This window comes from Phocoena sinus, chromosome 11 (genome assembly GCF_008692025.1).
Source record: "Phocoena sinus isolate mPhoSin1 chromosome 11, mPhoSin1.pri, whole genome shotgun sequence".
Classification (NCBI taxonomy): domain Eukaryota; kingdom Metazoa; phylum Chordata; class Mammalia; order Artiodactyla; family Phocoenidae; genus Phocoena; species Phocoena sinus.
Window position 1 is genome coordinate 84,253,168 of NC_045773.1, and position 14,674 is coordinate 84,267,841.

At 40.5% G+C, this 14,674-nt stretch overlaps 1 protein-coding gene across 1 annotated transcript; it reads right to left on the reverse strand.

The window, feature by feature from the left end:
• Window positions 1-203: 203 nt before the first annotated feature.
• On the reverse strand, window positions 204-14,623 carry ACOT13 (acyl-CoA thioesterase 13). The gene is made up of 3 exons (XM_032647440.1): window positions 14,322-14,623; window positions 4,474-4,658; window positions 204-2,780 (listed from the first exon to the last, which is right to left on the reverse strand). Exons 1-3 carry the CDS (start codon window positions 14,400-14,402, stop codon window positions 2,624-2,626), a joined length of 423 nt encoding a protein of 140 aa, XP_032503331.1. The 5' UTR covers window positions 14,403-14,623; the 3' UTR covers window positions 204-2,623.
• Between the last annotated feature and the right edge of the window lie 51 nt (window positions 14,624-14,674).

Sequence of the window (14,674 nt, forward strand, 5' to 3'; positions counted from 1 at the left end):
AAATACTGGTTTTTACACCACCCTAAAGGAAAACTTAGGGTTTTTTGAAGTAGACAAGTTACTAAAGTTGGATCTTAAATTGTGAAAACATACAAAAACACCATTGAGTGTCAAAGTTCTAAAAGGAGAACTCATTTTGTGCAATGAACATAAGGAAAGACTACTGTATAGTTTTTTTTGGTTTTTGGTTTTATTTTTCTTTTAAATGAAGAAAAGCTTTGCTTAAGGGTTGCATACTTTTATCGGAGTAAATCTGAATGATCCTACTCCTTTGGAGTAAAACTTAGTGCTTACCAGTTTCCAATTGTATTTAGCTTCTGGTTGGAATTTGAATAAATGAAAACCTAAATAAAATAGGTGAAAGTTCCCTGACTATTCAGGTGAATACACAAAACTCGAAGTGGTAACTTTTCTTCTAAGTCGCTTGGGTACCCGTTATTGATGACCTTAGGAGGGTTTATAAACATGGCTAAACAGTAAACTCAAGAGAAGTTGGGTTTATAATTTCAACAGGTATGGGAATCAAGGACATTTTGTTAGCTTTTAACAATTATCATCCTGGCTTTATGCCTGGCTTCATGGAAAAGAAAAAAAATATTCTTAATTTTAGAATAATTTTTCACATGTTTTCTGATTAACTTAAAATTAGAATCTATTTGAAATTAACACTTTATCATGGCTGGGTACTGTTCTAAGCTCTTATCTTAACCTAACAACCTTGAGGGGATCTAGATGCAGAGGTTTAGGAACTTGTCCACACTCATTGTGAGTAGGGGAGGATTTAAAACCTGGCTGTCTGGCTCTGTAGAGTTAAAGTTTTTATTTTAGAATAATTTTAATTGGGAAAGTTATAAGTAATACAGAAAGCTCCTGTATAAACTTCACCCACAAAATAACTCTTGACATTTTGTCTTTCTCCATATATTTATATATATTTTCTGAATCGTTTGGGAGTTTGATCCCTTCCCCCTCGGTACTCCATATGTCCCAAGTACTCCATATATCCCAAGTACAAGTACCACAGTAAAATTATCAAACTCAAATGTAACAATGATATACTTTAATTTACCATCCATATTTCACTTTTGTTGATTGTCCTCCTATCTTTGATTATGTGGGTTTTTTTTTATTTCCCTATAGTTAGTACAGGATCATTGCATTCAGTTGTCATGTTTCTAGTCTCCTTTAATCTTGAACAGTTCCTCAGCTTGTTTAATGACCTTGACAGTTTGAAGAGTACAGGCCAATTTTTTTAAACACAGAGTGTCCTTACTTTACATTTGAGTGATGTTCCTTCATGGTTAGATTTGGATTATGTATCCTGGCCAAAGCCCAATGTAAGTACCTTATGCCCCCTAGAAACACACTGTCCGTGTACACTGTTGATTTTCATTTAATTGGTCAACGTGATGTCCTATTTCCCCATTTTATAGTTATTATTTTACATCTACCCCTCCACATTTACCAGCATTCTGTTAAAAGGAAGAGCTCTCCTGTCTCTGCTGTTTATTCAATATTATTACCTAAACAGTATGGACTCCCTTTTCAATGCTGTATAATTTTCATGCCTCTCATCATTTTCTTGAGCACTTCCTTACTTTCAAAGCACAAGATATGTTCATCTTGTAATTTCCCTATCTCAGCCCCCAGCTCTGAAATCAGGTATTTCTCCAAGAAGCCCAAGTTACTTTTAGTGGGAAATACTAGATCTGGGTTTCTTGTGTGCTCACTGCTACTATCAAGTCTGCTTCTGTCCTTTCAGCAGACAGATCAGCATGTATTCTAAGACAACCAAAGGACAATAAACCTTTAACTGTTGACTGTGTTTCGAGTTTCCAAAGTTGCTTTGGAACTTTATGATCTTCAGTCATGAAATGTTAACTAAGACCCCCTGATGGCAGAAACCAACTATTATGAATGCCATAGTCAGGAAAACTTCGAGAAATGGACTAAACAATTTGTGAACTTGGTCTTTCCAGTACTGCAGATTGGGAGATTCAAGATCTGCATGGTTTTATCCTAGGTACGAGAAAAGGGGCTAATAGTATGCTGCCCCCACCACTATAAAATATGCCAATCCTGTAATAAATTCTCAGAAAAGCAGTGCACCCACTGGACTATTTATCACTAATGTGCTTAGCCTTAAACTTGAGGACTACTCAGTCTACTTTATTTTCCAATGTGGCCTATGGTTCATCTATTTTGAAGTTCCATAATCTTGAAATTGGGTTAAAAAATGTAACATTTTAGAGCTGAGAAGGACCTACAGTTTGTTAAGGATTAATCGTTAATTTATATTTCTCCTTTATCTTGAATTTTAGTTTCAAGGTAATCTTATCTCAAAATGGTCCTGCTAGCTTTGCTTTACCTGTTTTCAAAACACTTTTGAGCTACGAACGTTTTCAAATCCAAGTATCATGTATGATTATAAACTAAAACTAAAGAGGCTTAGAATATAGACAACTCTATCCTATATTCCACTTGATCTCTATGGCATTTTCCCCAAAGAAAATATTTCTTAGCCACTTCTGGTTGTGCTAATTTATTTTGAAAATTATATTTGTTCAAGTCATATTTACTCTGGACATTCATTGTTGAGTTTCTTTAGGTCACCCTGCTGTTCTCAGTTTCCCAGGTGTTTTGTGTGTCTGCCTTGTGCTAGTAATTTTCCCGTGGCCTTGTTCATCAGATCCACAGAAACAAATGCAAGTGTTTTTCCTTGCTTCAGAACATGTGCTGTAATCACTATATCTTCTCCCATTTTAGCAGGTGACATGTACCTTGAAAAGAAACATTTAAATTTAGTTAACAGCAAATAGGTTTTAAAAGAGAAAGTTGTGTGCATCTCATAACAGCCTTATGTTACTTATTTACTCCTAAATAGTTAAAGAATAATATCCTTTCTAATTTGAATGGCTGGTCCTGACCAAGTAATATCTTACTGATTCCTTATGCACACGAATTTCTTTTCCCAAAAATATAGGAAGGGGTTTTCAACTGCCCCTGCCTCCCCACACTGCCCTATTTTTTTTTTTTTTTTAGTTTCCCACTTAATATTTATTTGTGGCTAGAGGTTTCCTTGAGCTTTCACTTAATTGGCTTAACTTCCTAGGTGAAGTAACACTTGGTGTTAATATCTTGTCATATCAATATGCAGAACTCATTCAACTCTAAAATGACTTAATAAGAACTATAAGGAATTAATATGAGGCCCTTTTGAATCTCAGGCAGCTCTTGATGGTGGCCAATACTTTGGCAACACATACTTTGAAAGGCCAAAATTATGTTTAGCTTATTAAAAATCCTTTAGGATTGTAGCAGCAGTATCTTAGAAGATCAGGAAATGCAGTGCTAGGTTGGAAGATCTCTGGTTGTAGAGAGATCTTAAGGCAAAGGGTGGTAGAGGGTCTTGAGGCAAAGCAGAGTCATCAAGTGGTCTTACCCTTATCATGTGGAATAAGGTAAGGACTGCTGAATAGGCTCACCAGTGCCCAAGCAGATCCTTCTTTTTGTACGTCTTAATTTCAAAACACCATTTGCATCTTGTCCTGTGATTTGCTTACTGCACTCTCAGTTTATTTCCACAGTAGAGAGAGACTGAAAGTTAAGTTAGCCTAAGAAAAGATTTAGATTGTTTAAAAACCTGATACATTATTTCCATTGCCCTTGTGATATATCACATTGGCTTTCCCACCCTAACCCCTGCCTCCCCTTCCAACAAAAATCTTTCTTCTCTTGCTTAGGTGGAAAAATCAATTGTCTTGAAACTAAATCCCCGGGCCCTGCACTCTTTAGTGAACGGGACACTGGCAACAGTACTAGTTAATGTGGGAATTTAATTTTTTGCATCTGGAAGTGTTTGACCCCTGCAGGCATTTTCACAACAGTGAGTGACAAACCTGACATCTGGGGTTCTGCTTCCTTATCATGAGAGCATGTCTGTGCAGTTGCAGAAAAACATGAAGTATTGCAAAACTGGACATTTGTGTTCACCTTGTTACAAGGCAATGGCGATGTATACGTGAAGGTTTCCTCAACTTTTATTTTTATTCTAGCTTTTCTCTATAGGTACTCAGTACAACCTTCATGAGACATTTGTACAAGTGGCACTTTTAAGGATTGTATGAAAAACAGTTACAAACTGTGAGTTTGTGATGATTTTTTTCCCCACCAGTATGCATGTTAGAAGCTGAATGTTTGCCTTTTTGAGTGTTTAGATCATTCCCCATTTATTACTGGTTATATTACTGATTACTTATTATTACTGATATATATTGTACTTGGAAATTAATTCCTCTAGTTCTAGATTCGAAAACCATGGAATATTTTAAGGCAAATCTATAGCTGCATTTAAGGATGGCCAGCTAAGGGCACCTCATGCTTTATTTATGTTATGAATGTGTTTCGTCTCGGTTGTTTGAAATGAGTTACCACGTTGGAAAAAGTTATTTGGGGTACAGTTTGGATACATACGTTATGTTCATGTCGACACTGACTCCGGGTGCTCCCCTTTCTGTGCACAGCAGAGCATATGTTGATACGACATCCACTAAAGTGGCTGTCATGCCACCATGGAGGGTGCCCATTTTATTGGTATGCTGCTCTTCTACTTTCACTTCACAAATCACTTTCCCAGGGACAGCAGAAACAACAGTCACCTAAGTGTAAAAAAAAAAAAAGAATTTTGAATATTTGGTGGTATTAGAAAAGCCCAAACAGCCTAACAAGAACTATCATTGGATTAAACCAAGTCACCCCCAAAAAGTTGATTCAGAAATTGAAAATCAAGTTACCAATCTCTCTCTGATAGAAAATAACTCTGATGTAAACTGTTTTGAAATAAAAAGGAATACTTAGGGAAAAACAGGAGTAGTTTTTCTTAATCTCCACTCCTCTGCAGAAATCAAACATTCCATCTGAGCTTTTCAGCCTGTGTACAACAACCTGGCATCTCTTAATGTCTCCTTAGAAATTTTGCACCAACAAAGCCAGCTGGTCCTTGTGATCTGTTAACCCATTATAGTTTTAATTTGGATGTTCTCTAGTTTTTGCACAAAGTAGTTTTTTAGAATGACTTCATAATGAATGGTTTAAAACCATTTATTGGAATAAATTGAGTAATTCAATGCATTACTAGAATTAATAAGCTTATACCATAAACTTATTTTAATATGAAAAAAGTTTGATAGAATCCAGCAAAGGTAAATTGCTGCTTTTAAGGTCCTGCCCCACTTATGGTATCATAATGAAAAAATTATATGAAAGATAAAATGTGGAACAATGAATTTAAAATGTTATATCAAACATCTTTAGAAAGGAAACTTAAAGAAAAATAATAGAAGTGTTTCTTATATCCTATCTAAATTACTAGGAAAAAACATCATAGATAATATTTAGAAGCTGGAACTAAACTGTGAATGGAATGTGCTGCATCCAGCAACGTAATTCTCACCGTCACTAGAAGTGTTCAGGCAGAATATGGATGAATATTTGATGTGTCTGTTTTTAGATACAGGAAAGGATGTCTCAAGCATTAAATGGTTTAATTCTAGATAACTACCATTTATTGAGCACTTTCATGTCAGGCACTGTGCCAAAGTCTTTCCATATACTATATAACAAGGAAGGGATTATTTCCAGTTTGTGTAACTTAAATTCAGAGTGGTTTACTCTCAAGGTCACCCAGGATGTGACAGAACTGAGATTCAGATCTAGGTCTGTCCACCTCCAAGTCTCCCTAGTTGCTAACTATAGAATCTCTAGGTATTCAGCGGCCTTTATGCTCCCACCAGGCAGACATTTCAGCATTTCACAAACTATGACTTTAGTTGTTTGTTGTTGTTTATCCCCTAGAAGGCCCTGATGTAAAACAGAAACAGAACTATAAAATATGAACCATCCTAAATAATATGTTTTGCTTAATGGGTAAATCAATGGAAAAGTAAACGTTAGAACGGGATCAAGTCTATTTATACAATAAATGACCTAGCCACAAGATGTCCTCATAAACTAATAATACACACCAAGCAAGCCCAAGGTGTAAACTCACCTTATTGGGGCATTTACCTGAGTCTGTCAAGCACTGCAGTCTAAAGATGAACGAGATCAAATCCCTGCTTTTAAGGGGTTCCCAGTCTAAAGGAATAGACACACATGCACACTGCAGTAGAGCAAATTACTGCAGATAGGATAAATACAGGTTGCTGGAAGTAAGGATCTTACTTATCAAAGTATGTTTTCAGGTAAGAGACATAGGAAAGGCATCCTGGGGAATTATTTGTGGATTGAAGGACGGGCAGGGGTTAGGCAGGTGAAGACAGAAAAAAGCCAGGCAGTTCAAGAAATAGAATCGAATAGGAAAGCATCATAGTCACCAAAGGTAGATTAGTGTAATTTTAAGGTTTGGTGTGTTTAGTAGAGGTCAGTTCTTAAAGTTCCATTTTATTATCTAACTTTGGCTGGGATTACAAAAGGTAAAACAAATGTCAATTGGATTTTCTACTGCAGACTACTGATTTTGTTTTTTTGGTTTTTTTGGCTGCATCAGATCTTAATTGCAGCATGCAGGATCTTCGTTGCAGCGTGCGGGCTCAGTAGTTGCAGCACATGGCTTAGTTGCCCCACAGCATGTGCGATCTTAGTTCCTTGACCAGGGATCAAACCCATGTCCCCTGCGTTGGAAGGCGGATTCTTAACCACTGGACCACCAGGGAAGTCCGCCAAAATACTGATTTTAATATTTATCTTTTTCCACAACTTGAAAGGACAAAGGACATACTAAGATACAAAACTGGTTGAAAAGGTACGTTGGAATAGAGATACTTTGTACTGGTTCAGCCAGATATGGCAGAGACATGCTTTTATGTGTTGCCAATTCTTTTCGGTTTTTTTTGGCTGGGCTGCATGGCTTGTGGGATCCTAGATCCCTGACCAGGGACCGAACCCGGGGCCCTCAGCAGTGAAAGTGTGGAGTCCTAACCACTGGACCGCCAGGGAATTCCCTGCGTTGCCAATTCTTGTCTCCCTCAGTAAAAATAAGTAAACCAATGGAAGAAGGGATGTCCAACATTGGGATGTCCATCCCAATGAAGGGATGTCCTACCCAACCTCCCAGAACTAAGAAACAGTCTTGCGGTGGAAAAAACAATGGAGAGCTACCTGTCTGATAAAGAATGGGGCTGGGGGGGCTTCCCTGGTGGTGTAGTGGTTTGAAAATCCACCTGCCGATGCAGGGGACACGGGTTCGTGCCCCGGTCCGGGAAGATCCCACATGCCGCGTAGCAGCTGGGCCCATGAGCCGTGGCCACTGGGCCTGCGCGTCCGGAGCCTGTGCTCCGAAACAGGAGAGGCCACAACAGTGAGAGGCCCGTGTACCACAAAAAAAAAGAATGGGGTTGGGGGGAGGACACTATTTAAAAAAAAAAAAGATCTCAGTTAAGATATAGGCTGTAGAGAGCACAGGTGTTTATTTGGTTAGTAACTATGGCTAACTTTGTGTTACAGACCATGCTCAGAAATGTACATGCATTGTCTTACAGGCATTGAGACCCTGTCTCGATCCTCACAAATCTTTGAAGTAGTGTTATCTCCATTGGACCCAGGTGTCTCTGGCTTAACCACTAATGCAAAACTGCCTCCCCTCACATCTCACCTGGACTGCTGCAGACAACTAGGACTTCATGCATCGGGAGGAAGATGGGCGTGTAGCCTTTTATGATGCCATGGGATCAGAAATATAGCTGCCATGGCCCCAATAATCCTACAGGTTGGATGACTGCAATAGACTGGCAAGAACTTTTATGGCTCAGCCCCAGTCTGACACAACAGACTTCTCAGTTTAGCATAAAAATGGTCTTAAATGGACATGTGCTCATATAAACATCCGCCCCTTTTCTGTATGGCCTGCAGTGTACTGTCTCTTCCCTGCACCTCAGGCATTCACATGAGTTTATATGACTCATGCTACCACAGCATCCCCCACTGCCACCCCTGACCTGCAGGCTCAAATTCCATCACAGAGAGATATGCTTCAGGTGACGAACACAGTTTCTCCCTTCCTCACTTAGCTTTTCAGTAAAGACATTGAGAAGGGATCCCTAATAGTCAACAGCAATGAAGGAGACAGTCCCTAATAGGAAGCTCTGCCCAGAACCCAGAATTATTCTTAGGCCTTGAGGTTTCCAATCTTTCTGGTCTTTTAAGAGTCACCGCCTGATTGGACTGCTGCTGATTGCTTGAGCAGCACACACAGGGCCTCTGCTAATGGATAAGAAACATATGTCTCTGGCTCTGTAAGGGTGTCTGTAACGGTCCTCAAGGAGTGTGGCACATGGCATGAGAAAACCTGCACGTATGTACAAATGTGAGTCAACCAAGGAGATGGAATGTGAAAGACCATATGTATGCACAAAAGCACAGAGAACAGGTAATACTGGTGGATGAGAATTTTGTGTATTTGTGAAGGAGGCTGTTTTCAAAGCAATTTGCCCTGATGATGGACACAGCTGATTTCACATGTGACACAGTACAGATACCAGAGGAAGTGTGTCTGAGGATGATGTAAAAATGCACCTGCATATAAGCAGGAAAAGAGGTAAAGAGTAAGATAGAAGGTGGCAGTGTGATGGGGTGGCAACGGCAAGAAAAAATAGTTGGAAATTATGTTAAGGGCCATAAAAGGGCATAAGCTATTCAAGAATTGTGGTTCAGCCATGCTGCTGTATCAGCCCAACATTCAGTTTTATAATAAATGTATGTTTTAGTAGCTTAATTACACAGGTGACTAGAACCAATAGTTAAGAGTACTAGCTCTGGAGCCAGACTTAGGCAAGATCCTTTTTTTTTTTTTTTAAATTATTTTTGGCTGCATTGGGTCTTTGTTGCTGTGCGGGCTTTCTCTAGTTGCAGGGAGCGTGAGCTACTCTTCCATTGAGGTGCGCGGGCTTCTCATAGCAGTGGCTTCTCTTGTTGCAGAGCACGGGCTGTAGACGTGTGGGCTCAGTAGTTGAGGCTCGCAGGCTCTAGAGCGCAGGCTCAGCAGTTGTGGCGCACGGGCTTAGTCGCTCCGTGGCATATGGGATCTTCCTGGACCACGTCCCCGGCATTAGCAGACAGATTCTTAACCACTGCACCACCAGGGAAGCCCCTTAGGCAAGATCCTTAACTGACGTTTCCTTAGCTGTAAAGTGGAGATGATAGCACTACCCTCCTAGAGTTTTATAAAGATTAAGATAAAATTCAAATTAAGTTAGAATGGGGCCTGGCATATCATAGGTGATTAAAACATTTTAATTCTCATCCTTATCAAAGTTGTGACTCAGACACAACCATCAAACTGAAAGTTGGTTTGAATAGTTTCACATTTGCTTAAATTTTTAAAATTTGCTTAAAATTTTTATTTTAAGCAATTTTAAGGTGCAGGGATTTGCTTAAAACTGCCCAGTTGGAACTGTTTCTGTTGCCAAGATCAAGGATGACTTAATTACTAAATTCAGTGGATGCTTTTCAGCCTGTCCCTTACTTGACCTCTCAGCATTCTGCAACATCTAAACTGTTTTCTGGCCTTTCCTGAACTCCCACGTTCACACCTCCGGATTCTTTTCCTCCTCCATTAGCCACTCCACATCCCCTTTGCTGGCTCTTATTCTGCAATGCCCGCCAGGAGTCAGAGGGTCAACTAATCATTCAGACTCACAAGCCCACCAAAGGCTCCAGTTGGTGCCAGTTTCACTCAGGATACAGGACAGTTTCTCTAAGGTTAGGTACTATAATACAATGTTAACACACAGGCAGGGAGCGGACAACTTGGGTTTAGATCCCCCTTACTAGTTGTGAGGCCTTAGAAAAGTTAAGCTTCTATTTTCTCATGTGTAAAATGGGGATAATAATAGTACCTGCCTCATCGGGTTGGCAAATGGCAGATTTTATCAAATTATTCTAGAATGCCTATAAAGGTGGATGCTATGAAGGCCTCTGTCACATCAATCACATTGGCAAGATTTCTCTCAAATACAGCTTCTCTGCTGCCTTGAACCTGGAAAAGAGGGGCTAATAGAGGAGGAACTTCCTCACCACCTACAGACTGAGGACTGGGGCTATCCACTGCTCCAGATCTCCTCTCAAGAGGGAAAGCACAAACTTGGGTAGAATTTTTGCAGCTGATCTAGTTTGGAATGTAGTACCTGAATACAGAGTCATTCCCAGGAAGGAATTATGCCCTGCAGGAATGTAAATATGGTGAGCCAGTTATGATAAAGCCACAAGTCAAACAGCAACAAAGAAGTTTAAATAATCTCTGTTCACTGAGGAACAGTATTCCAGAAATATCTATTGGCATATCATGTTGATAAATTTTAAATAATATTACTGTCCTTTTGTGGTAGATCCAAAGCCTCAGTTTTTCTAGTTAAGTATAAGGTCAATTCTTACCTTCCTAATCATTTCTATAGTCTTCAAAGGCTGCTTATCTTTCTCAACCCTGTATGTCCTCAAGGTTCAGTCCTAAATCCTTAATGCTTCTCTCTAGTCTGTGTTCTTCCTCTTGAGACAGCTCATTCACCTACACATCTTCACCTCTCATGTCCACAAGGATGACTCTACACAATTTTACCTTGCTTCAGAACTGCCCTCCCTTATTTCTTTGTGTGTTGGATTCCACATGGTATTTCCAGATCTCACCTGAGATTCCAGATCTCACCTGAGATACGTCCTTCCACATGTGTTATTGTGGGGGAAAGAATTCCACTGGCAAGTAACTTAAACATAATAAGGTTAAACATGTTTATCACAGAACTAGTCAAAAGTTTTAAGATATAAAAGGGATATAATGGCTCCACTCAGAGGAGATACATAGTGTAGCCAAATTCAGAGAGACAGACTGTAGATGAGGGTTGCCAGGGCTGGGGAAAAAAGGGAATGCGAAGTTATTGTTTAATGGGTAGAGTTCCAGTTTTGCAAGATGGAACTCTGCTATGGACTTGCTCCCAAAGAGCTCTCAGTGAGGAGAGGGAAGACAGAAAAATCAACAGATATTTTCAATAATGAATAGTAAGCCCTATGATAAAAGTTATCATAGGAAAGTTCTGGAGATGGATGGTGGTGATGTTACAACCATGTGAATGCAATAATTACTATTGAATTGAATACTTCAATATGGTTAAGATGGTGAACTTTATGTTATGTGTATTTTACTACAATTTAAAAGGGGGTATACAACATCAATGTTTTCTGAAATTATTTATTCATAGAACTCTTTTTTCTCAGGGCACATCTGATGGGACTGTTCCTTGGAACCCACTTTTCTCTTCTCTGAGACGATAAACTCCTAGAGTGCGAGGCATTGTGATTGGCATTTCTTTATAACCTAGAGTATTTAGTTTGTTGACTGATTTAAAAGTGATCTTATAGCAAGAACAGGACACTTTCTTTTTTGGGCTTAAAACAAAGTCATTTATTAGATTTTGATTCTGTCAGTTGGCAATTTAGGCTGGGCTCAGCCAGCCAGTTCTTCTGTCGGGCTTGCCTGGACTCACTCTTGTTTCTACAGGCAGCTGGCAGATTGCTAGGAGCTGGTTGACTTAGATGGCATAATTCACATGTATGGTGCTTGGTGCTGGCAGTTGGCTGGAGTGATGGGAGTGACAGACCACATGTAGAACGTTTATTTTGCATGTTAGTTTTTCTGAATCAGTATTTTATAAAAGATAGGTTTTGTGGGTATTTATAAACACTGATAAAACAGAGGTTTTAAAAAGAGAACTGGCTTAAATAAAGAAGTTCTAATGTATGATCTCATGCACTGACTTGACATCTGTACCATAACTAATTTTGCAATTTGCCTTTTTCAACAGATCATTTTTAGAGGAACAGAAAGTCACCATCATTTATCAGATTCTATATGCCAGGTCAAAACATCTGCCCAAAAAACAAAATCCCCACTGGAATATTATCAGCCAAATTTTCAAGTGTTATTCTACTTGATTCATTGATTCTGTGGGAGTGGGTGATGGAGCAGACTTGACACAATAGTACTGTACATCTCACTTGCTTCTTACACCCAGAAACATTATTCCTTCTCACCTTTGCAAAAGCGATGAGGTATAGAGGACAAGTGTGTCTGAGAGACCATATACATCTTTACTCCAATTTAGTTTTACCAATATTCTTGCATTTTAAAATCCTGCACTTAAAAGTGAGCATTTCTTGCCTTGAACAATCTCTGGTGTCATATTTAAATCACCAAATGGACAATTCTTTGACATAAAACAATTTTGTCAGTCAAGGTCCAGTGAGGCGCAAAAACCACACTAATTATATTAAGAGACTTTAAAGAATTGTTGGGACTTCCCTGGTGGCGCAGTGGTTAAGAATCTGCCTGCCAAAGCAGGGGACACGGGTTCGAGCCCTGGTCCGGGAAGATCCCACATGCCGCGGAGCAACTAAGTCCGTGCGCCACAACTACTGAGTCTGTGCTCTAGAGCCCGCGAGGCACAACTACGGAGCCTGCGTGCCACAACTACTGAAGCCCGCGCGCCTAGAGCCCATGCTCCGCAACAAGAGAAGCCACTGCCATGAGAAACCCGTGCACCGCAAAACGAAGAGTAGCCCCTGCTCGCCGCAACTAGAGACCCAGTGCAGCCAAAAAATAAACTAATTAATTAAAAAAGAAGAATTATTGGGCTCCCCTGGTGGCGCAGTGGTTGGGAGTCCGCCTGCCGATGCAGTGGACGCGGGTTCGTGCCCCGGTCTGGGAAGATCCCACATGCCGCGGAGCGGCTGGGCCCGTGAGCCATGGCCACTGAGCCTGCGCATCCGGAGCCTGTGCTCCGCAACGGGAGAGGCCACAACGGTGAGAGGCCTGCCTACCGCAAAATAAAAAACAAAAACAAGAATTATTAACCAGAGATTTAGAGAAAGACCACATTCTGTTCCATGCCAACACATGTAGAAATCGCAAGATTTGAACAACCAACTGAAACTTCAGTGCAAAGACATGGTTTATATATTATAGAGAACAACAAAGTTGCAATTTATCTAGTTTTGACCTAGGACAAAATGAATGATAAGAGGATGGTTTAAGTCAGGTGTTCAAAACCTCAGCACTGTTGACGTTTGGAGTGGGTGATTCTCTGTCGTGGGGACGGGGGAGGGAACCTGTGCAGTGTGGGATGTTCAGCAGCATCCCTGGCCAATAGCCACTAGATGCCAGTCCCACCCCTCCCACCACACTCCAGTTGTGATGATCAAAAATGTCTCCAGACACTGTCAAATGTCCCATGGGGAGCAAAACCACCCTCAAATGAGAACCACTGGTCTAGATCACGTTACCTTAAAATTTATGGTAAAAGAAACCATGTTCACGACTGGATTTATACATCACTAAGCATAAACCTGTACTTTAGCCTGAGCAACTCTTCCCACACGAAAAGTAGACAACTACAAAATCCATTTTTGATAAAATTAACAAATACAGAGCACCTACTATGATACTGACCTGTGCAGTTAACATGGTAGCCACTAGTCACCTGTCAGTATTGAGCACTTGAAACATGGCTAGTATGAATTGAGATGTGCTGTAAGTGTAAAATTCACACGGGATTTCAAAGATTAAGTACAAAAAGTACTCTTTTCTACTGATTACATGTTAAATGTTTTGGATATAATTAGTTACTTAAAATATTTTACTAAAATTAGTTTCACTTCTTTTAAAAATGTTTATAATAACAATTATATAATGTTACAATTATAAAATTATTATTATAAAATACCTCATTCAAAATGGAGTTGGGAAGCCCTGAAGGGGGAACTCTCCCCCACTTACCACTCCTCCCAGCTTACTTTATAAACCCCAGAAGGAAAAAGGAAGATTTTCTCCTCCTCCAGCAACAACCCAGCTGCTGAGAAACCTCCGCAACTCAACCAATGAGACGACCACAGCCCCAGCTCTCCTCTTCTCCAGCGAACTTGTTCAAAACAGCTCCTCTCAACATTCTCTTCTCCTCGCTATAAAAGAACAGTTGAGGACTTGCCTATAGTTGGCCACAGTTTGCATGTCCCAAAGTGCAATTCCTCTGCTATTTTTGCTGGCTAAGCCATTTTGCTGGCCAAACCACTTACGTTTTCGTTTTAAAGGCTGACAGATCAATGTAGGCACACCTAGCACATAACTGTGCTCCATTAAAGTAGTAATTATTATTACTAAGGTGAATTTAGGGACGCAGTCCAACAGAATCTAGCCAGAGACAATTTATTCAGCGCTCACCACGAACCAAGCATGGTGCGTTCTTTCCCTTCATTAGAAACCGCGCCTTCGCCTCTAATACCTTTTCCAAATTTCTGTCAAAACCGAGAGCCTTTCCTGAGAACTTTATCGCCTCCAGCAGACTCTTCGCCTTACAGCTCATCGTGGACCGTTCGCCGGCTCCCAGGCCCCACTCAAGAATGATTCTTGGAAGAGCAGGGAAGCCCGGAAATTCGCAAAAGAACAAGCACAGAAAGGGCGAAGGGTTTGCAGCCTTCTGGGCCCGCGACGCGCTCCAAGTCCGCACTCGCGTGCACCCGCGGCCACGGTGCGACAGCGGCTCGCGCACTGACGTCCCGCGCCTCGTTGTGACCTCGCGCGCACGCGCTGTTTAGCCCTCGCCAGCCCGGGCCCACTTTCCTGCTGCGCAGGCGC

Excerpts from the sequence above, each read along its gene's own strand:
- ACOT13 (XM_032647440.1), bottom strand. The coding sequence starts at position 14,402 with ATGAGCTGTAAGGCGAAGAGTCTGCTGGAGGCGATAAAGTTCTCAGGA. Across the intron at positions 4,659-14,321 it reads TTGACAGAAATTTGGAAAAG|GTGACTGTTGTTTCTGCTGT; the intron begins GTATTAGAGGCG and ends TTTTACACTTAG. Across the intron at positions 2,781-4,473 it reads AGTGTCGACATGAACATAAC|GTACATGTCACCTGCTAAAA; the intron begins GTATGTATCCAA and ends TTTCTTTTCAAG.